A 26,061-nucleotide genomic window follows, 5' to 3' on the forward strand; every position below is an offset into this window, starting at 1 on the left:
CAAGACTGAGGCCCTGGCCAGGGCCCAGCTTCTCCCCTTCAACTTCCACAACAGGACCCTCGGGCAGGGTCTCCCATCTAAAAGATGGCTCCCCTTGTTCAGAGCAGGCCCCACACCAGCCGCTTCTCAGGCCCCAGACAGCAGACAGCTGGATTCCCTGAGACTATCACATGCCCAGGCACCTCAGAGCTTCATCTTCATGGAAACATGCACAATGGGGGTGGAGGGAAGAGAAGAGGATGGGTAGAACCAAAGGGAAGGTGAACTGTCCCCTTGGGAGCTTGCTGCCAGGTCTAATTAGCCCTTCTCTAGCTCAGGGCTCCTGGAGTGGCTCACCTCAGCTGCCTCACCAGCTCTCCAACTCGGAGGTGGAGCAAAGTCAGTCCTTCCTCCCACCTTTCCCCTTCCCCTTCCTTGCTTCCTCTCGCATCCTCTTTTTGTCTATCACTGTCTCATTCTCCCTTTCTGTGCCTTTTTCTAGAGCCCTTTTCCATCTCTCTCCCTCCTCCACTGTGTGAGTTTCTCTCTCTGTCTCTGTCTCTGTCTCTCTCTCTTTCTCTCTGTCTCTCCTTCCCTCCTTCCCTCCCCACCTGCTCTCCCTCTCTCTCTCTTCCTCTCTCTCTCTCTTTCTCTCACACAACCCTGGGATCTCCTTGGGCAGCCGGAAAATAGCCAGGAGACAGAAAAAAGGGAAGAAGCTGGTGATCCTGAACCAGGGGGAACACAAGAGGTGAAGCAGCTTCCCCTTGGTGGGGGAGAATCTAGAGCCCCTCAGCCTTGGCCCCTCCATCCCAAAGCACCTCCGCACCTGTCGGCCACAGCAGACGTTCCACCTCCATGTCTCCCAAACTCAATTTAGTGTAAATTTTTACCCTGAGAAGGCCACGTACAAGGTTACCAAGCATTATTAAACACTTTCAAACATTCACACTTTATTGCAAATTATTTTTATGGGGCAATGCGAACGACAGTGTCAGCTCCTGTTTTCAGAGCTGAAGCTTAGAAAGAGCTTTTCCATGACAATACTGAAGGAAGGCATTGTCTCCACTTTGTGTACTGTTTGTCAGGGACTGAGCTGCCCTAACAGGTGACTGTCTGAGCACAAGCTCACCTAACCCGTTACATCTGGCTGTTCTTAGGCCACGTCCCATCGAGCATCAATGCACCAGGAATCAGGAGTGTTTGGCCCGCCTCCCCGAGTGCTGCCCCACCCCCATTCTGGGAACAGTCATCAAACCAAGACGATTATTTCTACCCTGGACACCCCCCCTCCATGGTTTCCCCTTGTTAAAATGTAAGCTACTTGAAGGCAAAAACTCCATGCATCACTTTTATATGTGTATCCTCAGTGCCTGGCCCACTGGAGGATCTTTTTTTTTTTTTCCACTGGAGGATCTTAATGAATGTTTGCTTCATTCTTTTATTCATTCAGTTTTAAGATAAGGAAACCAAAACCGGAAAGAAGTCATTTGACGTGTCCATGGTCATCGTCCTTCTTCCATGACTGAGAGGTGGGACCACAGGAGGATGGGATTGTACACTTGGTGCTGGGAGGGAGATTAGAAGCCACCAAGTCCAATCCCTTTTGTTTTCTAGAAGATGAAATGGAGACCCAGAGAGGTTAATCAACTTGCCTTGTGTCACACAGCTAATAAGTATCTGAGGCAGGAAGAAGTAAAGAAAAATCATAGAACCTTCCAGAATGCCCAAGAAGTATAGGTCTGTGTGGGGCACAAATAAGTAAATACAAAGTAATTTGATAAGAGAGGAGAGACTCAGGAAAGGCTTCCCACGGAGACTAACTTTGGGTGCTGGGTCTCAGAGAAAGTGAGGCTTTTACATACAAGGCTGTTATTATTCAGTCCTTCCAGTCATGTCTGACTCTCCATTACCCCATTTGGGGTTTTCTTGGCAGAGGTACTAGAGTGGCCATTTTCTTCTCTAGCTCATTCTACAAATGAGGAAATTGAGGCAAACCAGAGTTAGGTGACTTGCCTAGGGTCGAACAGCTTGTAAGCGTCTGTGGTAACATTTGAACTCAGGTCCTCCTGCCCCCAGGCCTGGCACTCTATCCACTGCATTACCCAGCTGTCCTATACATATAAGTCTAACAAGCTGGATTTTCTGGTGTCTTCTTCTTCTTCTTCTTCTTCTCCTCCTCCTCCTCCTCCTCCTCCTCCTCCTCCTCCTCCTTCTTCTTCTTCTTCTTCTTCTACCTGAGGCCCCCAGGATACTTGGCTGTGCTCTCCCAACAACAGACTACGCTTCCCTGGGCATTCTGAAAGGTTCTAAGATCATCCTTCATTTCCTCCTCTCTCAGACATTTATTAGCTCTGTAACTGCAGGCACATTGATCCTCCCCATAGAATATAAGCTCTTAGAGACCAGGAACACTCGCATTTTTTTTGTCTTTGAATCTCCAAACACAAGGCCATTCTGGAAGCAGACACTTCTAAGTGTTTGCCAGATTGTCTTGAATTAAATTGTCTTGAATTAAATGTGAGTAAACCTGCTTTAATAGTGTCCTTGAGGAGTCATCTATAAAAAGGGTCAGGACTTGGGTACATTTCTTTGATCTGCTCTGAAGCCTCCCCCCTTCCCCCCTGCATGGCCCCAAGGTGAGGTTCTACTGGGTAACTGAGTTCTAGATAAATGCGGTTATCGCTGTTTAACAATCGAACACATGATCAGTGGCACTCTGGGGATACTGAGGCAGGTCACCAAAGCCACATGGGCTAATTAGTGGGAGGTGAGTCAGAGGTGAGTTTGGGAAAGTAATTGCCTTTTCCCAAAGAGGCCTGTCTGGGTTGCACTTTCCCTGGCTGTCTTCAGACAATCTCTGTCCTCCTTCAGCTCGGGAAGCCTTTGATCAGGGCATGGACTGACAGTAGCTAAGTTTGGAAAGTGCCAAGAATTCCTAAGTTCAGAGAGCTCCACACCAAGTGGACCTCTGGGGCTTCGGTGTAGCGGGCTCCAGCCAGACACAGCTCCCTCAGAAGACAGGTGAGGAAGCTTCAAAGGGTATGTTCATCTTCAAATAAGGCTACATCCTTGTTCCTTCGAAACGATTCTTGGAGAGAAGGGCTAAAACGTCTCTTGGGAAATGGACTTGAGACCATGTGACTGGGGATTCTTTGAATTCAAATAAATAGGGTTTAATTGGGTAAAAAAAAAGCTGTGTGACCCTGGGCAAGTCACTTACCCCTATTTGCCTCAGTTTCCTCATCTGTAAAATGAGCTGGAGAAGGAAATGAGAAACCACTCCAGTACCTCTGCCAAGAAAACCCCAAATGGGGTCACGTAGAGTCACATGTGACTGAAAAACAACTAACAATAGAAAATACTGTGAGCAATCCTTGATGTTTCAATTGAGCTCCCCAACTCCAACTCCAAGTGAAATACAGCATCAGAGATAGAGAGCTGGAAGAGGCTCCAGGTCAAACCCTTCATCTGATGGATGAGGAAACTGAGGCCTGAAAAGGTAAGCAACTTGTCTATAATTTGGGGCAAATGTTTTTTTCTTTTTCTTTTTCCTTTCCCCCACCCTCTGGATCCGTGACTTCAGTAGTGTCAGGAGCTTCCAATGAGGATATTTATTCCTCCTACCAATGTAGATGAGCACCACTCCCTGTGAGTTTTAATCTTAGAAAGTTTTCTGGGAGGTTGAGCAGTCATGTGACTTGTCCAGGGTCACACAGCCAGACTATATCAGCATTGTCCTCCCTCAGAGGCCAGTTTTCTATCCATTATGCCGTCCTGCCTCTAAAAGAGAACAGAGTGAGAGGGAGCAAGACACATCAGGAACCACTGGCTTAATCGGTGAGCATTTATGAGGTCTCCCAGTTGAGAAAGCCCCTGCCCTCAAGGACCTCACATTCTCCCCAGTTATGAGCAGCCTGATCTGTCTAGAACATAGAGCAATGTGAGAGAACATGAATACTGATTAGAACCAGACTGCCCCAAACCTCTAGGGCTAGGACAAGGTGGTTTGTATTTCACTTTAGACGTAATAGGGAGCCATTGAATATTCTTGAGCTGGAGAGTGATATGACCAGGTCTGTATCAGAGGAAGGGAAGCCTGGCAAGGAAGGATGGTTTCATTCTTTGTACTTGTATCCATAGTGCCTGAAACATAGTAGGTGCCTAGTCAGGCTGATTGGCAGCTGTGCAAAGGGTCAATTAGGTGGAGCCTTCCTGGACTTAAAACCTCCTAAGCACAGAACTCCCATGGGATCACATGACTATTACCTGAATCCAGGGAAGAAACATCGAAACCTAAAAGAGAATGAGGGTCATGGGAAGTCGAAGAAGGAAGTGAATTCTCCTTGCTCCAAAATACATCAGCCCTCTGTGTACCTAAGTGCAGGACCCAATGGTTTATAGTCTAAAGGCTGTCCCCGCTTCTGCGCTCCTTGGGCTCAGACTCCGAGGTATCAGGGATAAGTGAGAACATGTGTTTAAGTAGCTCAGAAGAACCTGCTCCTAGACTTGGCAGGGCTGGTGGTGAGTTCTCAGGCCCAGATGCCATCACCAACTCCCCAAGCTTCCAGCTTTCTTCTGCCTCCCCTTTTCCAGCAGCCTATGGAACAGATCAGAAAGTCGAGAGGAAGGCCTCAAGTGCTGGATCCTGCCTGAAAGTCAATGCAGCTCCTAATTAAGATAAATGAGTCTGGGAGCCAGCCCAGGGCCTTTTCTTCCTGTGATCAGAGAGCGAGAGAAAATCAAAACAGGGAGCCAGGTCAGGCCAGGTAGAAAGGCGAAGAAAGAGACAGCCAGATCTCCAGGGAAAAACTAACCATAAATATTGTCCTCTTAACTGTGAGCTCATTTGGGTTCTGCCAGAGAGTCTGGGGGAGAAGTGTTTTCAGAGTGTGGGAGATTTATTTTGAAAGTTTCCAGCTCCCTCTAGCCAAGCTGAAGAGGTGGGTGCCATGATGCCTCTAGGACCTGGGGAAGACTGTAGAGAGGGGGTCTGTCCCACAGATCAAGACAGGAATCACCATATACAAGGAGGCCAGATTGGGCCACTTGGAAGCAGGCGAGATTTCAATTAGGCAGAGGGTTCACCCAGTGGGCAAACAAAACACTGGACATGGAGTCCAAAGACCCAGGTTCTAGAACTAGTCACTTAATTTCCTGTTGCTTCAGTTTGCTCATCTGTTCGATGAGGGGGCCAAACTCAACGTCCCTCAAAGCTTAAATGAGTTGTGATTTAGGTAGAGGAGCCGTGGTTCTCCATTCTAGATGGCAGCTTTTGGAAGTCCCAAAGAGGCTAGGGACCTAAGAGTCAAGGTGGGCTCTGAGTGTACCTATTGGCATCCTGGCTGAGTCAATGTGGAAAGACACAAGCGTGGATGCTGAGAAACCAAAGATATCTGGGATGGGGGCTCAGAGCACACTCCTCTGAGCCCTGGACTTCCAGTAGCAGAGAGAATCATGCCAAGGCCCAGCCCAACCATGTGCCTCTAGCACCTCACATTCTATCTTCGGCATGGGAGCCATTGGCTTCCAAGTTGATACACCCACCTGCCTTCAGGAAGGGATGGACCAAATGATTCTTTGCAATCTTTTCCAGTGAGTATATTTATTCCCCCTACCAATGTAGATGATGTGTATGATCTAGGCAGTATGGTACATTAGAGAAGGCACTGGGCCTGTAGTCAGGAAGGCCTGGATTTGAATCCTATCTCTGATATTTGTTAGTCATGTGACAGTGGGCAAGTCACTTACCTTGGGCCTCAGTTTCCTCATTTTTAAACTAAGGGATTAAACTCAATGGCCTTAGTGCCCCTTATAGCTCAAGATCTATGGTCATGCTATGATTTTCTGATTGAGGGGTTGAAAGAGACAAAAAAAAGGGTCTGAGGCTGGGTCCCCAAACAAAACACACATCTATGGTACCACAAAGTATAAAGCCTGAACATTTCATTATTCACTCATTCAATTAGTATTAATAAAGCACCTATCTAACCATCAATCAACAAAGAGCCTACTGAGTGCTAGGCACTGAGAATACAAAGATTAAAAATTAAATTAAAATTAAAAATAAAATATATTTAAATAATATACAAATATATAATATATTTATAAAGTATAAAATATATTTAAATATAAATTATAAAAATATTAAAAATAAATTTAAAAATTAAAAATTCTTCAAGAATTTACAATCTAACCAGGAAAAACAATACATGCAAAACAGCTAACCAGGTGATGGAGGGAGAGGGGGAGGTCACTAGCAGCTGAGGGAATCAGGAAAGGCTTCTCATAGGAGGTAGCATTTGAACAAAATGAGGAATTCTAAGAGTTAGGGCTGAGGAGGAAGTGTGTCCCAGGTATCAGGCATAGCCAGTGCAAAGACACAGAGACAGGAGATTAAAGTCATGTAAGACTACATGAGTTAGCTCAACCACAGTATATAGGAAGGGGAGTCATGGAAAGATAGGTTAGTGCTAGCTTGTGAAGAGCTTTAAACACAGAGAGAAGAATGGGTTGTATGTTGCTCATATGTAGGAAGGGGGCACTTGAGCTGAGCCTTGAAGGAAGGAAGCCAGTGACTTAATAAAGCAGAAGTGGCAAAGGAATGTATTCTAGGCATGGGAAACAACCTATGCAAAGATGTGGAGGTGGGAGATAGAATGTCATGTATATAAGGTAGCAATGAGGTCAATGCATGAGGAAGAATAATTCACTCCAACCTTGAAAAGGTTAGCTGGAGTTTCCAGCTAAGCAACATACAACCCATCACCAAATTCAGCATTGTAATTGGGTCCACATCCCAGAAAAAAACAAAAGTAAACATTAATAGCTGGCTTTCTCTTGTGGTGGTGTTTTGGCCAGTTCTATGTTGCAGTAGGGGCAGCCAAGTGGTACGGTAGAAAGAGCACCAGGCCTGGAGTCAGGAAAACATGAACATGAATCTGGCCTCAGACACTTCCTAGCTGTGTGACCCTGGGCAAGTCACTTAACACTGCTTGCCTCAGTTTCCTCACCTGTAAAATGAGCTAGAGAAGGAAATGGCAAACCGCTCCAGGATCTTTGCCAAGAAAACCCCAAATGGCATCATGAAGAGTTGGGCACAACTGAGCAACGTACTGTAGTTGGAGGAATAGTAAGCAAGCTTAAGTCATTATGCCTTCAGGGTTTTTGTATCCTTCACAGAAGCCTTTACTAGAAAATAAGCTCCTTGAGGGCAGGACTGTTTGTTTTACTTCACATCCTCAGCACCTAGGACAGTGCCTACCTGGCTCATACTAGTTATTTGATAAATGTGTGCTGAACTGAGTTGAACCGAGGGCAAGACTTATTTTGGTTTTGTCTTTATATGGAACCCACTTAAAAGCCCAGAAGGCTTGGGTTCAGATCTGACCTCTGACACACGAAGATTGTGTGACTCTGAACAAATCACTTAACCTCTTAATGTCCTAGGCAAACTTCTCAGACTATAACTTGCAGAGATCATGCTAACCTGGGAATTTCCTCACTATTTAACAGTGAAATCCCATATCCAGCCCTATACAGCATGCCTTCACACAGCAGGTGCTTAATATATGCTTACTTTATTAAATTGCTTTCTAGAAGCCAGTTTATACCTAGAAGAGCCTCTGATCTTCACAACAGCATTGTGAGGGAGGCAGGCCAACCATTACACATTTTACAGATAAGGAAACTGAGGAAAATGACTCAAGCGAACTTTTAGTTGGTAAACAGTAAATTGGAAATGGAAAGCGAGGGTCCTTTCCTCAAACCACAAGTGTCTGCGAGGTCAGTGACCACTAGAGCAGACTGACCATGGGATTTGGAGTCTGAGGTCCCAATTTAAAGCACGACAACCTTAGGAAAATCATTTCCCTGGGGCTCCCTATTTACTTTGAAGGGCTGGGATTAAGTGATTAATCTTTTAAGGTCCCTTGTAGCTCTGATCCTGCCACTTGATGAAACAAGCCCCTGGTTTCCAGGGAACTTTGCTAATACTACCAGGAAAGTCCCTAAATGGAGCCTGATGCAATCATAACCTGCTAAGAAGCCAGCCACTCCCTGGTGCTCTTCTCCTTCCTCCCAGCTCTAGCTCGGTCTGGCCCCTGCCCTTAGCCTCCTCTCACTGACCAAAGGGCTTTGGTTTCCAAGGTCTCCACTGCCCTCTTGTGTTAACTCCTCCCTCATGCCCAGAGAGGACCTGACCATACCCTGATCAAGCACCCAGGATGGCAGCCATTGGCAGGCAGGAGTGATAAAGGAAGAGCTGGGGGAATTTTCCAGCTCCCACCCAGAGGAATGTTCTCCTAGGGAAACATCAGTGGGAACAGAATCTGCATCCCAATTTATCCCAATGCCTGGAACCCTAAGGGAGTAGGGTAGGATCCAGATCATAGGATTTAGCACTCGGGTGGGACAGAGTCATAGGACTTATCCAGTCCAAACCCCTCATTCTGCAAAAGAGAAATACTGAGGCCCTGGAGAAAAAGGGACTTTCCCAAGGTCACAGAGGGAATAATTAGCAGCTGAGATCAGAACCCAGCTCTGCTGACTCTATGTCAAGGGGTCTTTGCACAATACCTCTCCTTCCCACAGATGGAGCTCAGGGCTCCTTTCACAGATGTTAATGGAGTTTGTAGTTAAGACAGGAACTTAGCATGGGAATAAAATCAACACGTAAATACATTTTAGTTGACCTGAATTTGTTTGTTGAATAACCAAAGAAGTCTGTTTGCTCATTTGTTAGGAAACCAGAGGGTCAGACTCAATAGCTTCCAGATCCCTTCCAGCTCTTGCTCTATGATTCTGTGGTTTCCTGATTGGGAGATCCCCAGAGACCCGGGAGAGTATCTGAAGCCAGACACCATCTTTTTTGATGAGTTTGGTGCCGGGTTTTTGTCAGTCAATAAACATTTATTAAGTGCCTACCATATGCCAGGCACTGTGCTAAATAGTCCCTGCCCTCAAGGAGCTTACAATCTAATGGGGTTAGCTAATACACAAAAGGAAGCTGAAAGGGGGAGAGAAAGGACCCAGTGTAGGGAAGTGATGGAGAAGTGAAAAGGATTATAACTGGGTAGAAATTATTTTACTGTTGTTCAGTCATGTTCAACTCTTCCTGGGGTTTTCTTGGCAAAGATACTGGGATGGATTGCCATTTCCTTCTCCAGCTCATTTTACAGATGAAGATGCTGAAGCAAACAAGGTCAAGTGACTTGCCCAGGGTCACACAGCTAGTAAGTGTCTGAGGCCTGGAAGACTCCACATTGGGGGCTCTATCCACTGGGCCACCTAGCTGCCCCAGAGGGAAATGAAGAGACGGTGGGTGTGGAGCCCTGAGGCTTTGGGAGGTCCTTGCCCCACCCTCCAATCAGAAAGGTCTCAGGAAGAGGGGCCTGATGAGGCTTGAGTACCAAGACTGATGCACATGTGATCTTAAGCAAGGGATGATTTGTGACCTTCAATAAGTTCCTTCCCCTTTTTGGGCCTCAGTCTCCCCATCTGTACAATGGGGCCATTGAACCTAATAAGGTCCCCTCCAGCTCTGAGCCTCCCCCTTGCCAAGATCAGGAACAGCTAATCTGAATTCTCAGATCATCATTTTGCTTGTGGAATTAAATTAAATAGCTCTAAATTAAACTGCACGTTACCTAGGATACATAATGATTTTGGTAAGTCAACCTTTGCCTTTGTGGTGTTTGTTATCCATCGATATTAAGCAATGGGGACCTTCCTATAATGTGGTCCTGAAGAGAAGCACAAACTTAATTAGCATCCTGTGCCCACCTGCCTAATAACTTGACTTCTGGAATCCATGGAGCCCATGTCCCCACACCCAACACCGGTGCCACTACGGCCACCCACTCCACCAGGGTCTGGCATCCAGGGAACTTCTGGGAACCAGGAGACTCTTTGGCCCAGGCCAGCTTGTAGGTGGGGTGGGGTGGGCAAAGTTTCTCATAAAGGCAGGGGATCAAAGGAGTCTCGATTTAGAGCTGGAAGGTTCCTTCTAGTCCAACCCTGTCATTTTACAATGAGGGAAACTGAGTCTGAGATGAGGGGACGTGACTTGCCCAAGGTCACAAAGGTAATAAGTGGCAAAGCCAGTACATGAACCCGGGCCAAGGGTCCTTCCTAGGCCACTGACTCCAGGATTCTACATTCTGACAGCTTGTGGCTGTACATCCCCCACCGCCACCACTAAGAAAAAGTCTAGGAGGGTGGATCTTCTTGTAACATCTCCTGGATGCTCTTGAAACTGAGACTTCACGCCCTCAGGGCTTCCAGAGGGGCTAATGAGCATGAGCTGGCAGCCCTGCCCTGTCTCTTCACCTGTTTCTCTAAGGCAGCCCAGCTCTCGCCTCTGGGATGCCAGCCTCCGGGATGCCAGTCTCTGGCTCCCTTTGTGGGCTGACAAGTCTCAAGGCTCTAAGGCAGCCTCCCAGGGCAGGGTGGGCAGCAGACCAGCTCAGCCATCTCCCAGACACCTTCTCCATGGGGTAGCTGGGTGGGCAGAGATGTCAGAGGAAGCCGAGCCCTGAGGGGTCCCCAGGAATGGCCAGAGGAGACAGATTTTAGCTACAGAAACCTACAGATTCTGGTCCCCAGTGACTCAGCCCCAGTGGCTCTCTCTTTATCTCTCTCTTCTCCTCATCCCTTGTTCTCTGCCCACCTCTCCCTGAGCCCTTCCACCAAACAAGCAACTATTAAGTGTTTACTATATGCGCCAGGCACCGTGCTAGGCACAGGGGACACAAATACAGAGAACGACACCAGTCACACGCTCCCATTCCAGCCCACACTGACCTCTCTCCTCTCTGAACTCCCAAACTCTCTGGCAATCGGGTCAGACAAACCAGCCTTTGATTGCTTGCCAGCTTTCATTGTTCTCACTGCCCACAGCTCTGTGCCTCCTCCCCACCCCCACACCCCTACTGGGAATACAGGAAGCACTGTGAGACACAAAAAGACTGGAGTTATGGCATTACTCAGTTGGGGCTGGAAGGGACCTTAGACCCACCTAGTTTAACCCCCCTTATCTTATACATGAGGGCCAGAGAACTAAGTGACTCAACCAACCAGCATTTATTAAAAGCATCTCTATGTGCCAGGCTAGGGCAGCTGGGTAGGTAGCTCAGTGCATAGAGCTCCAGCCTAGAGTCAGGAGGACCTGAGTTCGGATTCAGACTCAGACACTATGTGACCCTGGGCAAGTCACCTAACCTTGTTTGCCTCGGTTTCTTCATCTGTCAAATGAGCTGGAAAAGGAAATGGCCAAGAAAACCCCACGTGGGGTCATACAACTGAAAATGACTGAACAACATGCTGGGGGTACAAAAAAAGGCAAAAGACAGTCTTGGCTCTCAAGGAGCTCACCTCCAAGGTCGCATAGGTAGTTCATACCAGAGCCTAGAGAGCAGCGAACCACACTGCCTAGGATCTAGGTTCAAATTCCGATTTTTATCACTTTTTACTTGTATGAACTGAGGTAAGTCATTTAAGCTCTCTGGGCTTGGTTGTTGTGCAGTCACTTTTTAGTCATGACCCTATTTGGGGTTTTCTTAGCAGAGATACTGGACTGGTTTGCCATTTCCTTCTCCAGCTCATTTTACAGATGAGGAAACTGAGGCCAACAAGGTTAGGTGACTTGCCCATGGTCACACAGCTAGTACCTGTCTAAAGCTGAATTTGAACTCAGGAAGATGAGCCTTCCTGGCTCCAGGCCTGGCACTCTGTGCACTATGGAGCCCCCTAGCTGCCCTGTTGGGACTCAGTTTCCCCATTAATAAAATGACAGAATTGGTCCAGATCGATTCCAAGTTCCCTTCTAGCTCTGCATCTGTGATTCTCTGACCTGGGAGGACAGCAAACATGTGTCTTCCTTCTCTTTCCTTCTCCACAACATAGCCAAGCCCAGGGCTAGGCACACAGCAAAGGAAGGCTCGAAATCATAGAGTGTTAGAGCAAAGACAGCATTTTACAGATGTCAGAGCCGAGGCCCAGGGAAAGAGGCTTGTCTGGTGCCACCCAGGCTAAGCAGTGGAGCCAAGATTAGAACCCAGGTCCCCTGACTCCAACAAGAATAGTGACTCATATTTTATAGCACTAGCACTGTAGGGTCTACAGCAACCTGTGAACTTATGTGGAACTTGAGTCCCAGAGCCCAGTGGTATGGGAACCTCCTCATAGGTGGAGATCAGTGCAGGAAGACTGGCTGCCTGTTTTTCCTTCCTTTCCTCCCTCTCTCCCTTTCTTCTTTCTTTCCTACTTCCTTTCTTTCCTTCACTTCTCCTTCCTTCCCTTCTTTCTTCCCTGTTTCCTTGTCTTCCTTCCTTCCTTCCTTCCTTCCTTCCTTCCTTCTTTCCTTCCTTCCTTCCTTCCATCATTCCATCCTTCTTTTCATCCATCAAAGATTCAAAGCTAGAAAGAACCTCAGAGGCCACATAGTCCAGCGCTGTCATTTTCCAAAGTAAAAAACAGGCTCAGAGAATAGAAGTGACTTGAGGGCAGGGACATTTTCTACCTTTCTTTGTATTGTCTGCATGAAGCACAATGCCTGTCACCCAGTAGGTGCTTAACAAGTGTTGGTTGACTGCCTGGTGTAAGGTCACACAGCTACTAAAGTAGCAGAGTCCAGAGCCAAACTCAACTCGCTCCTGGACTAAAATCCAACCTGCTTTTTGCCACACTCCTCCCTTATCTCTTCGTCCCATCATTTACTAAGGATTATGGACGCTGGGTGCTGAGCACTTCAGGCAGCTCACGATCTAGAAAGGGAGATTAGACAGGGGCTTAAGTAATTAATCAGAGGCAAAATAGAAGATCCCTCCACCTTCCTGGAAATGGAATGCCTTCCCTTCCTTCTAGGCCCCCTTCAAACACCCCCTCCTCCCTGAAGCTCCCCCTGAGGCCCTCTCCTTCCCACATCCCCCAGCTCCCCCCCACACACACACACAAGCATAGACAACTGCACACACACACACACACACACACACACACACACACCTGGGAAGGAAGCCTGGCATTTGCATATCTCTTAGACGCTGATCACATTCTATTTTTACCTCCCTTTGTGTAATGTGAGCTAAGCAGGCAAGCATTGGGTCTTCCTTCATCTTGGTCACCCCACCACCTAGCAGAGGACGGGGCCAACTTTTTTCCTTTAAACTGGACCTATAATTTCATAGAACACTGGGCATGGAGTCAGGAGCACCTGAGTTCAAATCGAGCACCAGACACTCACTAGCTGTGCGACCCTGGACAAGTCACTTAACCTCTATTTGCCTTAATCCACTAGAGAAGGAAATGGCAAACTGCTCCAGAAAATCCCCAGTAAAGCCATGAAGAGTCAGACACAACTGAAATGACTGAACGACAACAACAAGAGACATATATAGGGAAGTGGTGGCTGGGAAGGATGTATTAATGTGAAAAGTCACAGGGATGGTTAGAAGAACCATAGGGAGCCATAAGGAAGTTTTCCAGGAGCAATAGGAATATTGAATTGATTGGTATGAGGCAAGGAAGGAAGGAAGGAGGAAGGAAGGAAGGAAGGAGGGAGGGAGGGAAGGAAGGAAAGAAGGAAGGAAGGAGGAAGAGGGAAGGAAAGAAGGAGGGAGGGAGGGAGGGAAGGAAGGAAGGAGTAGATGTTAAAGTGCTGGGGGGACGGGGGCAGCAGAGATGGGTGGGTGGGGCACCTCAGAGGGCAGGGGCCAGTCCCCATCCCAGCTGAGTCCTGTCTCCTCTGAGTTTCCAGGTGTCCACATCATCCCCTCCCTCCATTCCAGGCCAGGCCTGAGCAGAAACCTTTGGAACAAGCGGTGGGGGATCGTACATGTCTCTGCACAGAGATCTTTCGACATATCCACAGGGCAAAAGAGACTCCAACCTGTCCTGGCACATTTGGAGAATGCAGAATCCCCACTGAAGCCATCTCTTCTTGGTCCTGTCCATCCCCAGCCTTCCCCTCCTACACTCAGGCTTCAGGCTGCTTCAGTTACTCATGTTCCTCAGCCCTGGAGCCAAGCAGAACCTCTCCTGCTCCCTATCTCCCAGCCATAGCCAAGTGTCTTACTGGAGGATAGGGAGCCAACCCTCCCCCCAACACACACAATACGCACAGGAAACCCTAGAGAAATATGTGTACAGACACCTACAGACACAAACCCAGACATGCCCACAAACCATGCACCTAGACACAGAAATACAGATACAAACACACTTAACACACGTCATACACGCAACAAACCCACACACCTACAAACCATGTTGTCAGAGACAGATACACATACACACATCAAAAACATACAGAAACATTCACTCACAGCATATAGTGATAGACACATACACACCCACCAGTCTCATGGAAATATGGACAGAGAAACACAGGGGTACACACAAAAGCCCCCCCTTTCCCTTTCCACCTATCTCTTTATCTTCACACATCAAAACCACCCCAGCACAAGTGGGTACACGCCCATTCCCCTTTCCTTGGGTGCCTCCTTCTCCCTCTGCTGTCTCCCTTCTCCAATGAGGGTACCCTTCTGGATCAGACCCCAGTTACAAGGAAGCCATCAAGAAGAGGAGTTCTCCCCAGGCATTTGGGGCCTAGGACCCTGAAGCCAACAGCTCCCTAGGCAGGGGCCCTCTGGCATGGAAGGCAGCAGAAGGCCAGATAAGTCAGTGTCATCTCTGAAATCCCCCAGCCCTAATGACATCAGCCTCTGGCTTGGGAGTCTGAGGAAGGTGAGGGGGAGCCAGAGATGACTCAGAAGGAATTCTTCCCCACCCTGCCCCATACGTCACACCTCTAGTTCAGACCCCTCTGAGGCTGCCGTCTATTCTTCTTTACCCAAATGGCCTTGCCCAATTCTTCAGGTGTTCCGATCAGAGTGTGTCTGGGCAAGTCACTTAAACTGTTTGTCTCAGTTTCCTGCAACTGTAAAGTGGGGATAATAATGGCATCTACCTTCCAGGGTTGTCATGAGGATCAGATGTGTTAATAATTATAAAGCACTTAGCACATGTTACTGTTTTGCAGAAGAGGAAACTGAGTCCTGAACAAGTAGAGTCATATATCCCAAAGCACACAAGTATTCGATAACAGGGTTGGGATTCAAACCAGTCACTGTATGACCATGGGAAAGTCCCTTAACCTACCTGAGCTTCTGTTCCACCATCCATAAAATGGGGGAAATGATATTTATATCACCTACATGGGGATGTGGTGAGGAAAGTCCTCTAGAAACCAAAGAATGTCCAAAAAAAAAACCTGAAATAAAACAAAACCCAGAATGGCGTCCGGTTCATTAGGCAGACCACCAAACTTATTTCCCACTACCTGCCCTCTCCACCCTTCTCAACTGTCTCTTCATTCCAGCCAAACTGGCCAAGAACATGTGGCTCCATTTCCTACCTACTTGCCATTGCCGAGGCTGTACCTCATGCCTGAAAAGCACCCATGCTTACCAATATCCCTTCAAATTCTTTGCTTCTTTCAAGGCTCAGCCCAGATATGTTATTAAAGTAAGTTTTTCCTCATCCCCCTTAATTGTTCCCGTTCTCCAATCATATTTATGCACTGACCACCATACATGTAGCACCACCCTGTAAAGCATAAACTCCTCGAGGTCAGGAGCTGTTTGTTGGTTTTTTTTTCTTTTGTACCCAGGCTCCTGTCACCTCCTATACAAGGCTTTACCTGATCCCCAGCTCAATCCTTAGGACCCTACCCTCACCCTTCATGTCACTGTTTCTTTTATATTCACTGGTACACTGGTTTCCCCCAGGAGAGTGTCAGCTCTCCTTAAAGGCGGGGCGTGTCTCTATTTTTGTCATTCCAATGTCTACCTCTTCAATATCCTCAGAAGGTGTTTGTTGAATGAATGAATGAATGAGTGAATGAATGAGTGAGTGAGTGAATGAATGAGCAAATGAATGAATGAGTGAGTGAGTGAGTGAGTGAATGAATAAGGTGCACCTAGGTGGTACAGCACATTTGGAATCAGGAAGACCTGAGTTCAAATCCAGCTTCAGACACTTAACTGGTTGTGTGACCCTAGGCAAGTCATTTAACCTGTCTGCCTCAGTTTCCTCTTCTGTAAAATTCAATAATAACAGTACCTATTTACCAGGGTTGTTGTGGGGATTAAATGAGATAATATTTGTAAAGTGCTTTGTGAACCTTGAAGTCTTATTTAAGTGCTAGCTATTACTATTACTAGGCAGCTGGATGGTGCAGCAGATGGAATGCCTGACCTAAAGTCAAGAAGACTCATCTTCCTGAGTTCAAATCTGGCCTCAGACACTTCCTAGCTGTGTGGCCCTGGGCAAGTCACTGTTTGCCTCAGTTTCCTCATCTGTAAAATAAGTTGCAGAAGGAATAGCAAACCACTCCAGTATCTCTGCCAAGAAAACCCCAAATGGGATCAGGAAGAATCCAACATGACTAAAAACAATCGATAATCAATGCATTGGATATAGAGGAATGAAATACTGATGATCTTACAGGGGAGACATTAGCAGTCAGTGAGCAAGCATTTATTAAGCACCTACCATGTGCTGTGCTCTGTGCTAAGCGCTGAGGAGACAAAGAAAGGCAAAAGATAGTCCCTGAGCTCCAGGAGATCATAGTCTGATGAGGAAGACAGCATGCAAACAACCATGTGCAAAAAAGGTAGAGTCAGGATAAACTGGGGATAATCTCAGAGAGAGGGAAGAGAAAGCATTTATTTAGCACATACTGTGTACCAGGCACTATGCTGCATGGTGACTTAACTACTCTGGGCCTCAGTTTCCTGATCTGTAGAATGAGGGGGCTGGACACAATAGTCTCTACTGTGCCTTTTGGCTCGATGTCTAGCATCCTGTGAGTACTGGGATCTCACAGTCTAGTTGGAGGGGAGGAGGGAGAGGAGGAGGAATAATAAGATATGGACACAGTTAACCACAGTTGTCACTAGAAATATTTTCATCTGTGGTGAGAGGTGGGGTGAGAGAAAGCAAGCATCAGTAGGAGCCAGGATTGTGACTGTCAGTTTTAAGGAGTTTCACCCTGGGCTATCCTGAGGGTTCCACCCTTCTAAAAAAGTGGTGCCTTGGCAGGGAAAAAGTACACGACCGTTGCCAGGAGCAGAGCAGTCAGAGGAAGAAGTGGCCCCAAGGAAAGAGCTGTCCGCCCCTTCCAATTTCCCTACCTTGGTACAATGGACTGGCTGCCCTACCCTGGTTTTAGCTCTTTAGAGAACTATAACATGATGTGGGACATGGTGAGTATAGAAGAAGCTAATATGGAAATATGTTTTGCATTATTCACATGTATAACTGATAGCACGTTGCTTATCCTCTCAATGGAGTGAGAAAGAGGAAGAGAGTGTGAAAGGGAGGGGCTGGAGGGAGGGAGAGAATTTGGATCTTGAATTTAAAAAAAAGAACCCCAAGTGGTATGAGGGCAGCTGGATCCCAGCCCTTCCCCCACCTTCCATCCTTTGCACTGATTCTGGTCCACCTCTTTCTATGGCAGGGGACCCAGGCTGTCTGCACATTCTTCCATACCCAGCATACCCCAGACACTCAGTGCTTGTCGACAGTCTGATGAATTCCAGGAATGGCTTTATTCTGCCCTTTTCCTCTTCCTTCCAGCACACGAAGAAATCTCTGCCCTCTTCATTCCTCCCCCTCAGAGGAAGGAGCGTTGCAGACTGGGATGTCCTCATGTGCCAACCCATCCCTCCCTGGTGGAGAAGGTTCCAAAGAGCTGACCCGATGGAACATAAGACAAGAGGAGGGGCTGACCCAGACATATTCAAACACGATAAGAAGGATGCTAATTGCTCCAGGCAGGAAGGAGGAAAATGACCCATTTCCTCAGACTCCCCACACTGCTCAGAGCCCTATTTAATACCCAAAAGGCCATGGGCTCCTGGAATAATTTGTAATTCTTTCATGTGGTCAGATTGCTATCTTGCTCAGCACGGAGAAAATTATACCCAGGATTAGAACAGAGCTGAGCATTGCTCAGGGAGGAAGGAGTCTGGGCTGTTCTGGGCTAAGCCTGGCCTCCTGGGTGGCAATCAGAAAAACACAGCTGGATTTCAGTACTTTGCAAAATCTCGAGTAGGGAGCTGAGGAGGGGCAGGGAAACCAGACTCACCCGAGGGCCCTTTCTCCCCTCTGAGAAATGGCTTTCAAAATCTGTTCCTCTCCTACACAAGGGTGGCCCTTCTCCTTGGAGAAATTGATGCAGCAGACCTTAGAAGACCTAGGTCCTAGCCCAAACTCAGCTACCCATTCACTGTGTGACCCTGGGCAAGTCACTTCACCCTGTTGGCCTCAACTTCCTCAACTGTAAAATGAGCTGGAGAAGGAAATGACAAACTACTCTAGTATCTTTGCCAAGAAAACCCCAAATGAGGTCATGAAGAGTCAGACACAACTGAAAATGACTGAATTTTAATAATCCTTCTAGCTCTGATTTTAATTTCTTAGGGAGAAGACAGGAAGGAACTTGCCTTCTTGATACAGAATGGATAGAGAGAATTAGAGAATCTTAGACACTAATTCTGATGCCCTGGTCTCCTGGGGGAGAGGCTTGGCTAGCTCGTTGGTGTCCCCATCCCCCAACACAAACTGGAAGCCTGCCTGAGGTCCTTCCCCTCCTAATGCCCCACCCCAGCAGTGTCCTTGCTCCTTCTGTCCTTAAGGGGGGAACTGAGCAGAGTCAGCTCCTTCGCCAATACGGTCCTTCCCCTTAGCCAAATGGATTGGATTGTGTCTCTCCTCCCCAAGACCTGCCCCTGCTCACTGTCCTCCATTGTCTGGCCTGCGAAGAGGCCCCAGAAGCAGGCAGCTCGCCCCCAAGAAATGGCTGGTGCCATCATTACAGGGGCATTCAAAACCCTCCTGACACTTCTTACTTCTGATCCACTATCATAGCTGCCATCTTATCATGGCTTTGCTTTTGCTCCTCCATCCTTGCAGAGCCTGGGTCTTCTAGCTGTCAGCAGTGAGAGGTGGAGGGCCAGGACTTTGTTTTCCTAGCTACACACCAAGTACATACCATGACCAGAGTCCCCTGACCCTCACCTCAATCTGGACTCTGACCCTGACCTAGAACCAGATTACTGCTTGCCATTGGTCACAGCTAGGTGGTGCAGTGGGTAGAGTCCTAGGAAGACCTGAGTTCAAATCCAGCCTCAGACACTTACCAGCTATGTGACTGTGGGAAAGTCACTTAACACTTGTCTGCCTCAATTTCCTCTTCTGTAAAATGGAGATAATAAATAGCTTCCACCTCTGAGAATGGTGAGGATCACAATTTGAGATATTTGTAAAGAGTGTGCATAGTGCCTGGCACATAGTAGGTGCTTAATAAATGCCTGTTTCTTTCCTTCCTTCCTTCAATGAGGAACAGGGCAGAGAAATATGATGTCCTCAGCATAGCTCATCCCCACTCTTGAAAAACCAGCTCAGAGCCCACATCCAATGGCATCACCTCACCTCTGTCCTCCAAGGACAGAGCACCCATTCATCCTTCAGGAACAGCAGCAGCACCGAGCATGCCCCTGTGGGCAGCAGGCGAGGCAGTTCATAAAAACTTGGGGAGGGTGATGACAAGGCCTCCCCCAGTGGGAGTGGGACCTCATACTCACTATGGGTCAACAGAGATGCTGATGGGGAGGCTGCTTTGTAAGCATTTTCCAGCTGTTTACTGTGAGTGCGTTCAGTGAAACTGTGGGATCTCCATGGGCAGGGCTAAGTCTCCCCCCTGCAGAATGAGGGCTCCCTAGGGCACAGCCATGTTTCTTTCCTTGCCCTGCCCCCCCCCAGACCAGAGGTTCTGAGCTCCTAGAGGTCAGGCACTGGGTTTTTGTTTCTTTGTTTGTTTTGGCCTTTCTGTGGATTCCCAGAACTTAGCAAGGTGTTTGGCACATAGTAGGCACTTAATAAATGCTTGTTTTATTTGACTTGTTGACTAATATCACCACCAATTCTTGGCCCCAGGTCAGTACCACTCAGGGGTACAGTTTCTCCATGGCAGTCCCCTTCCTCCACCTCCATGGTCATTGCTGATACAGTAGATGATTATGGGACCAACTATGAGAGGCCCTGGTGGTAAAGTAGGTAGCTGGGGGTGTGGCAGGAGCAGAGAGAGGGGCATATAAAAATGAATGTAAGACCATGACCACCAGACCGTCCACACCAACTCCTATAGTGGCAGCCAGGCTATACACTGCCCATATGGCCTACAAATCATGCAAAGTTTCCTTATATTCTTCAGCCCAAAGAAATTCCAATCTCTATCTCCCTCAATGGGGACCCAAAAAGAGGAGACCCATATGGGACACTGAGAATGGATCCTTCCTAAGCCCTGGAGAACCAGTTGCTCAGGGGAGCAGGTGTAGACTGAGAAGAACTAGTTTATTAAACAAGCTTTCTCTCTGGGCTATGAATATTGGTTCAGGAAAGTTTCATTGCTATGAGGATTGCATGTCTCACAAAGGAATCTCTAAGTATACGCTGTGGACTATCCCAACAGCTCCCCTAAGGTTGTAAGCAACATTCCCCACATACTAAACAACCCTCCTGAGGTCAGTCACATAGTGTATCCACAGCCTGCCTGGATAAGAATCCATAATTTAGAGATAAAAGATTCCCAGAATTTCCTTCCCCAGGACTCATGTCTGGTACCCTAGAAAGCCAGGAGACAGGAGGAGCCAGTATATTTTTAATCACCTTTAAACATCATGCTCAGACAACATATAGGTACAATTCTCAAAAGAACAAACATAAGCCATTAATAACCACATGGAAGACTGCCCCAAATCACTAATAATAAAAGAAACGCATTTTAAAAACAAATCTGAGGTTTCACCTCACTTCTGCCAAATTAGTAAAAATTATAAAGGACAATAATAGTCAATATTTGAGGGAGAGGTAATAGAAAGATAAGCACACTAATACATTGTTAGTGGAGCTGTGAATACTAACCATTCTGGAAATCAAGTTGTCATTATGATAAGAGTGTGACAAAAATGCCCATGTCCTTTGACCCAGAGACTCCACTGAGAGACATATACACCAGGGAGGCCCATGATAAAAAGAGATGTCCCTATAAACACCAAAATATTTATCATCATCCTCTTTGTAGTAGCAAAGAATTGGAAACAAAGTATATGCTCATCAGTTGAGGAAAAGCTAAGCAAATTGTGGTGTGTGAGTATAATGAAATGTACTTTTAGTCTAAATAATAATGAATACAATGGCTACAGAGAAGCATGAGAAGACTTAAATAAACTGATGCAAAATGAAGGAAGTAGAAGCAGGAAAACGAAATGCACAATGATTACAACAATGTAAACAGAAAGACTAACAGTAAGACAACCAAAATCAAATGCTTGAAATCATAATAGCCAAGCTCGGCCTCAAAGAAGACATAGAGGAAGGCACCTTGCCACCCTTCTTTGTGCAAGTGGGTGTGAAACTCTGCATTTAACCTCAGAGTTTTTTAATTATTGGGTTTTTTCGCTGAACTCCATTTTTCTTTTTTTTATATTATTTGTTAAAAGGGATGACTTTCTGGAAGGGGGAATATAGATGGGGAAGGTGATGTAAAAACAAAAGATATCAATAAAAAATTTAAAAACCAACCAAAAGAATGATGCTCACTCCACCCCCACCTTTAGAGAAATATCCCTCCTGGTCATCTCCTGAATCCTTGAGGGGATGGGAAGGAGGGTAGAGAGGGGCGAGCCACTCAGCCAGATGTTCAACCTTCTCCTTGTAGGCAATTTGTTCCTTCAACAAACTATACATCCTCCCTTTGAACATATTCAACCTCAGCTGGCTAAAGAGAGAGAAATCAGGAAGTGGGATGATTCAAGTAAATGGTTTCCATTGGAGAACTCAGGAAGTGGGATGGTGTAGGACATACATAGCTCCAACCCCGGCAGCAGTGCTGTGATGCTGGGAAAGCTTCGGCCTCTACTATGTAAGAGAAGGAAGTGCTCTTGCCTCAGACCACCCTATCTCATTCACCTGCTACTGATCACAGAAGCTGCCCCATCTCTTCCCTTGGCACAGCAATGCCATAGGGGCACTTGCCCTGTGCCAAGTAGGGGCAGTACTACCTCTTCCATAAGGGGAGAGGAGACAGGGCCCAACAACCACAAAGTTAGAAGTAAGAGATTCAGAAAACTATCCCAGTTCCCAACTGGAAGAGAGCCCAGTGGCTTCACTCACCCACAGGCAGGACATTGGCTGACAGGAACTGCCTGATGCTTTCTGGACAGGGTGATGAGGGCTCCAAGGACTGTGGGACAGGGCCGGCTGGTAGGATTGGAGGAGTGGGTGCCATGACTGGCAGTGGTCCAATGAAGTCCAAGCTCTGTGGCCCCCTTTCTTCAGTGGGTGGATCAAATATTCCACCAGAAGCCTCCTTCCTTACTCCCAGCTGACATGGCAGTCCCACAACCTCCAAGAAGGGTCCTGTTTGGCCTCTTCAAAGAGTCGGGCCAGAACCTGAGTGTGGGTCCTATCCCAAGAACCAGGGCTGATGTGAAGATGATTCCCCTGGGCCATCCAAGGGCAGGAGTGCACCAGCTTCTCAGAGTGAGAGATGCCCTTTAGCGGCCACCAACTTCTGGGTTTCTGGCCTCCGGGTCTTCAGCAGAGCCTAGGACCTGGCCCTGCCTCACACCTAGAAAGACCAATAAGGAGGAAACAATAAATTAGTAAGTCATCCCTCTTCTTACAATGCCTCACTTAGAGGCAACCAGGTGGCAAAGTGAATAGAGCGCTGGTCCTGCAGTCAGGATAGACCTGAGGTCAAAGCCTGCCTCACACACTAACCGTGTGACCCTAGACAAGTCACGTAACCTCTGTCTGCTTCAGTCTCCTCACCTGTGGATAAGATTAGCCTTCACCTCCCAGAGCTGTAGTGAAGACCAAATGAGATATTTGCAAACAGCTTAGCACAGAGCCTAGTACATAGTAAGCGCTTAATAAATGCTTATTACTTCAGAGAAAGTCAGTTCATTAATAACAAAAGAAGATCATGGTGTTGTAGAAAGTCTTTGGGATTTAGAACCAAAAGACCTGGGTTCAAATTCTTCCTTTAATACTCACTGTCTTGTCACTTCTGCCTCCATGACAGTATCTCTCATCTACCCACTCAGACAGACATCACCTTGGTTCAGGCCCTCATCACCTCCCACTGGGACCACTGTGATGGCCTCTTCAGGCTTTGAGCCTTCCTCCATCCAGCCACCCAAAGCATCCCAGGTCTGACCAAGCCCCAGCCTTCCAAAGGTTCTTTCCGGCTCTAAGGAGATGATCTCTCTTCACATTTTCTATGGTTCCCCCCTTAGAAGATACTTAGGGTCCTCTACAGAAGGACCTCCCCACCTACCACTGAAGAAACTTCACTGGCTCCTCGTTGCCTCCCGGCCAAAACAACATGCTCAGCGTGACATTCCAAGTGACTGTTTGGCTCCAGCCTAATCCTCTCAGCTACTTTCACAGGCCTCCCCTTCACACACTACAGATTCTAGGCACACCAGCTTCCATGCTGTTCCCAAGCTGGGCATCCCATCTTTTCAGTCTCTCCTCTGTCCCTTATTCTAGTTATAGTCCTTAGCTTTCTTCAAGGCTCAGCTCAGGAGTCACCTCCCATGGGAAGCCATTCCAGATTTCTCCTCTGTCCTTCCCTCTTCAAATGATCTTGTATTGCCTTTTTTCAATATGTTGTATGTGTATGTACACATCCACATATATACGTGTATACACATAATTCGTGTGCACATATGCATGGGTGCACATATAGACACAATACACACATACCTAATACTATATATATATATATATATAAACATGCACATGTATACAGCCACAAATATACACGCATACACACATGCAGATACATACATACCATCTCCCTTCCTCCCAGTAGAACATAAGCTTCCTGAGGACAGGAACTGTTTTTCAGTTTAGCCTCTGTATCCCCATAGTATAGCAGGGTTTCTGGTACGTGGAAATCTACTAGTAAACACTTGCTGGATCGGATTTGATTGGGTCTCTACTTTCTCCTGACCCGGCGTAGGCTACAACATCTAGAAGGTGGTGGTAATGCATGTGGGATCACCCTGCCCTGCCTCATTCATTCTTTTTGTACACATGGGTCCCGTCCATCCAAGCAGGTCATACAATTTCAGATCCCAGTTCCCAGCAGCTCTCCCTGCTCAGAGCAGGAGCTCAATTAATGGTCTCTGGCAAGGATGTCATAACTCGAACCTAGTATCTTTTCCTACCTGAGTCTTGATTTTATACCCACAAGTCTCAGTCCTAAGTAATTCAATAAATATTTACTGAGTGGCTCTTTCATTCTCTCCCACTGCCTAAAGCTTCCCCCTCCATTAGCTATACCTTCCTTGGCCCTGTCTAATGCCATTTCCCTCCTCTGCAGCCTGAAATTCCACCAACAGAGGGTTCATTACAGGAAACAGGAATTCCTTGGGGATGGTTTCATTTTTGATTCTGTATCCCCAGTGCCTGCCACATGGTAGGGACTTATTAAATAGTTACTGGTTGATTTTAAAATGTAACCAGTGGGCAGACCAAAGAGGAGCTGTCAGGTATTAACAATTCAGGGAGAATTAGTTCATTGGATTGGTTTTCCTATTGAGGCTTTTCTGAGCTCTGCCTTACCTCCAGAATTGTGCGGTTTTCTTAGGGGGGTGAGGATGAAGGCAAAACTTTGGGAAGGGCATGTGTGTGGTAGAAAGGCACCCAGGTAGATGGCAAGGAAAGGATGTAGGTGAGCAGAAGGCATCCTGTGGGCACTGGGTAGGAGGTGGAGATCGAGAATGTTTGTGAGGAGGTGCTCAAAAGGGAGATGAGAAAGCACCTGAGGGAGAACCCTAACAAAATGAGAACCATGGGGAGCTAGTCCAAGAGGAAGAGAACAGGCAAACCAAAGGACACACACAAAGACACTCAGTCTCTGTCTTTGTCTATTGTTTCTGTCTCTCTGTTTCTGTATCTATCTATCTCTGTCTGCCTCTGAATCTGTCTCTGTATTTGTCTCTCTCTGTCTCTCTGTGTCTCTCTCTGTCTCTATCTGTTTGTATCTCTCTCTGTCTCCATGTCTCCGTCTCTCTGTTTCTGTCTTTTTGACTCTGTCTCTGTCTGTCTCTATGTCTCTGTCTTTGTCTATCTCTGTCTCTTTCTGTGTCTCTCTCTGTCTCTCTATCTGTCTCTGTCTCTCTGTCTGTCTCTGTCTCTCTCAGTCTCTCTGTCTCCCTCTCTCTCCCCCCCTCTCTCTCTCTCTCTCTCTCTCTCTCTCTCTCTCTCTCTCTCTCTCTCTCTCTCTCTCTCACTGTGACCACCTGTCTCTTCTGATTGGGCCAAGAGGGCTGGCCAGGCTGAGTTGGAAGATTTCCTTATAAGGGGCTCAGGCCCAGAGACCCCCACAGCTCTGGGAGGCTGGAAAGGCTTTCCTTTGGCCCACAAAGGGCAAAGAGCAAAGGTGGGTCCAGGAGATGCTATTGCTGACTGGGACTATTCCCTCCCCTCCCAAGTCTCCCCTCCAGAACCACACACACGTTCAGATCTAACTCTAGACCATGGGTCATCAGAGCTGGAGTCCCTACTGCCTCTACTCAAGAGGCAGAGAATTCTCTGCCCTTCCCTTCATAAAAACTACCTGCAGACCTAGAACATCCAGCCCCCGGAGCCCAGTAGTCTCCCCTGTTGCCTAAGGGGGCTCTGATGCCCAAAAAGTCCAGGACACCCTCCCCTCTCCCTCCCCCACCAAAGCACACCATTGCCAAACTAAGAATCAGCCCAGGCCAGCTCCACTAGTAATGCCAGCCCCTGGCCCCCTTCTGCACTCAGCTTGTCACACTGTGTTACACCCACCCCACCCCCCACACACACCCCATGTTGCCCTGTCAATCATCATTTCTACTTGGAACATTTAGGCTTCCTTTCTCCCCTTTCCTCTGACATTTTTCCATCTCCTCTCATATCTCTCCTCTCCCTCTCCCTCTCCACCATCACTTTTCCTCTCCCTCTCTCTTCCTTCTCCTC

General features: G+C 47.3%; 1 protein-coding gene across 1 annotated transcript in view; it reads right to left on the reverse strand.

The window, feature by feature from the left end:
* PLCH2 (phospholipase C eta 2) overlaps positions 1 to 22,330 on the reverse strand; it is a 303,179-nt gene extending 280,849 nt beyond the window's left edge. The window contains exon 1 of the mRNA XM_036747264.1: positions 22,216 to 22,330. Coding sequence (XP_036603159.1) covers positions 22,216 to 22,330 — 115 coding nt within the window. The remainder of the gene's footprint in view (positions 1 to 22,215) is intronic.
* Between the last annotated feature and the right edge of the window lie 3,731 nt (positions 22,331 to 26,061).

This window comes from Trichosurus vulpecula, chromosome 2 (assembly GCF_011100635.1).
Source record: "Trichosurus vulpecula isolate mTriVul1 chromosome 2, mTriVul1.pri, whole genome shotgun sequence".
In the NCBI taxonomy this organism is placed as follows: domain Eukaryota; kingdom Metazoa; phylum Chordata; class Mammalia; order Diprotodontia; family Phalangeridae; genus Trichosurus; species Trichosurus vulpecula.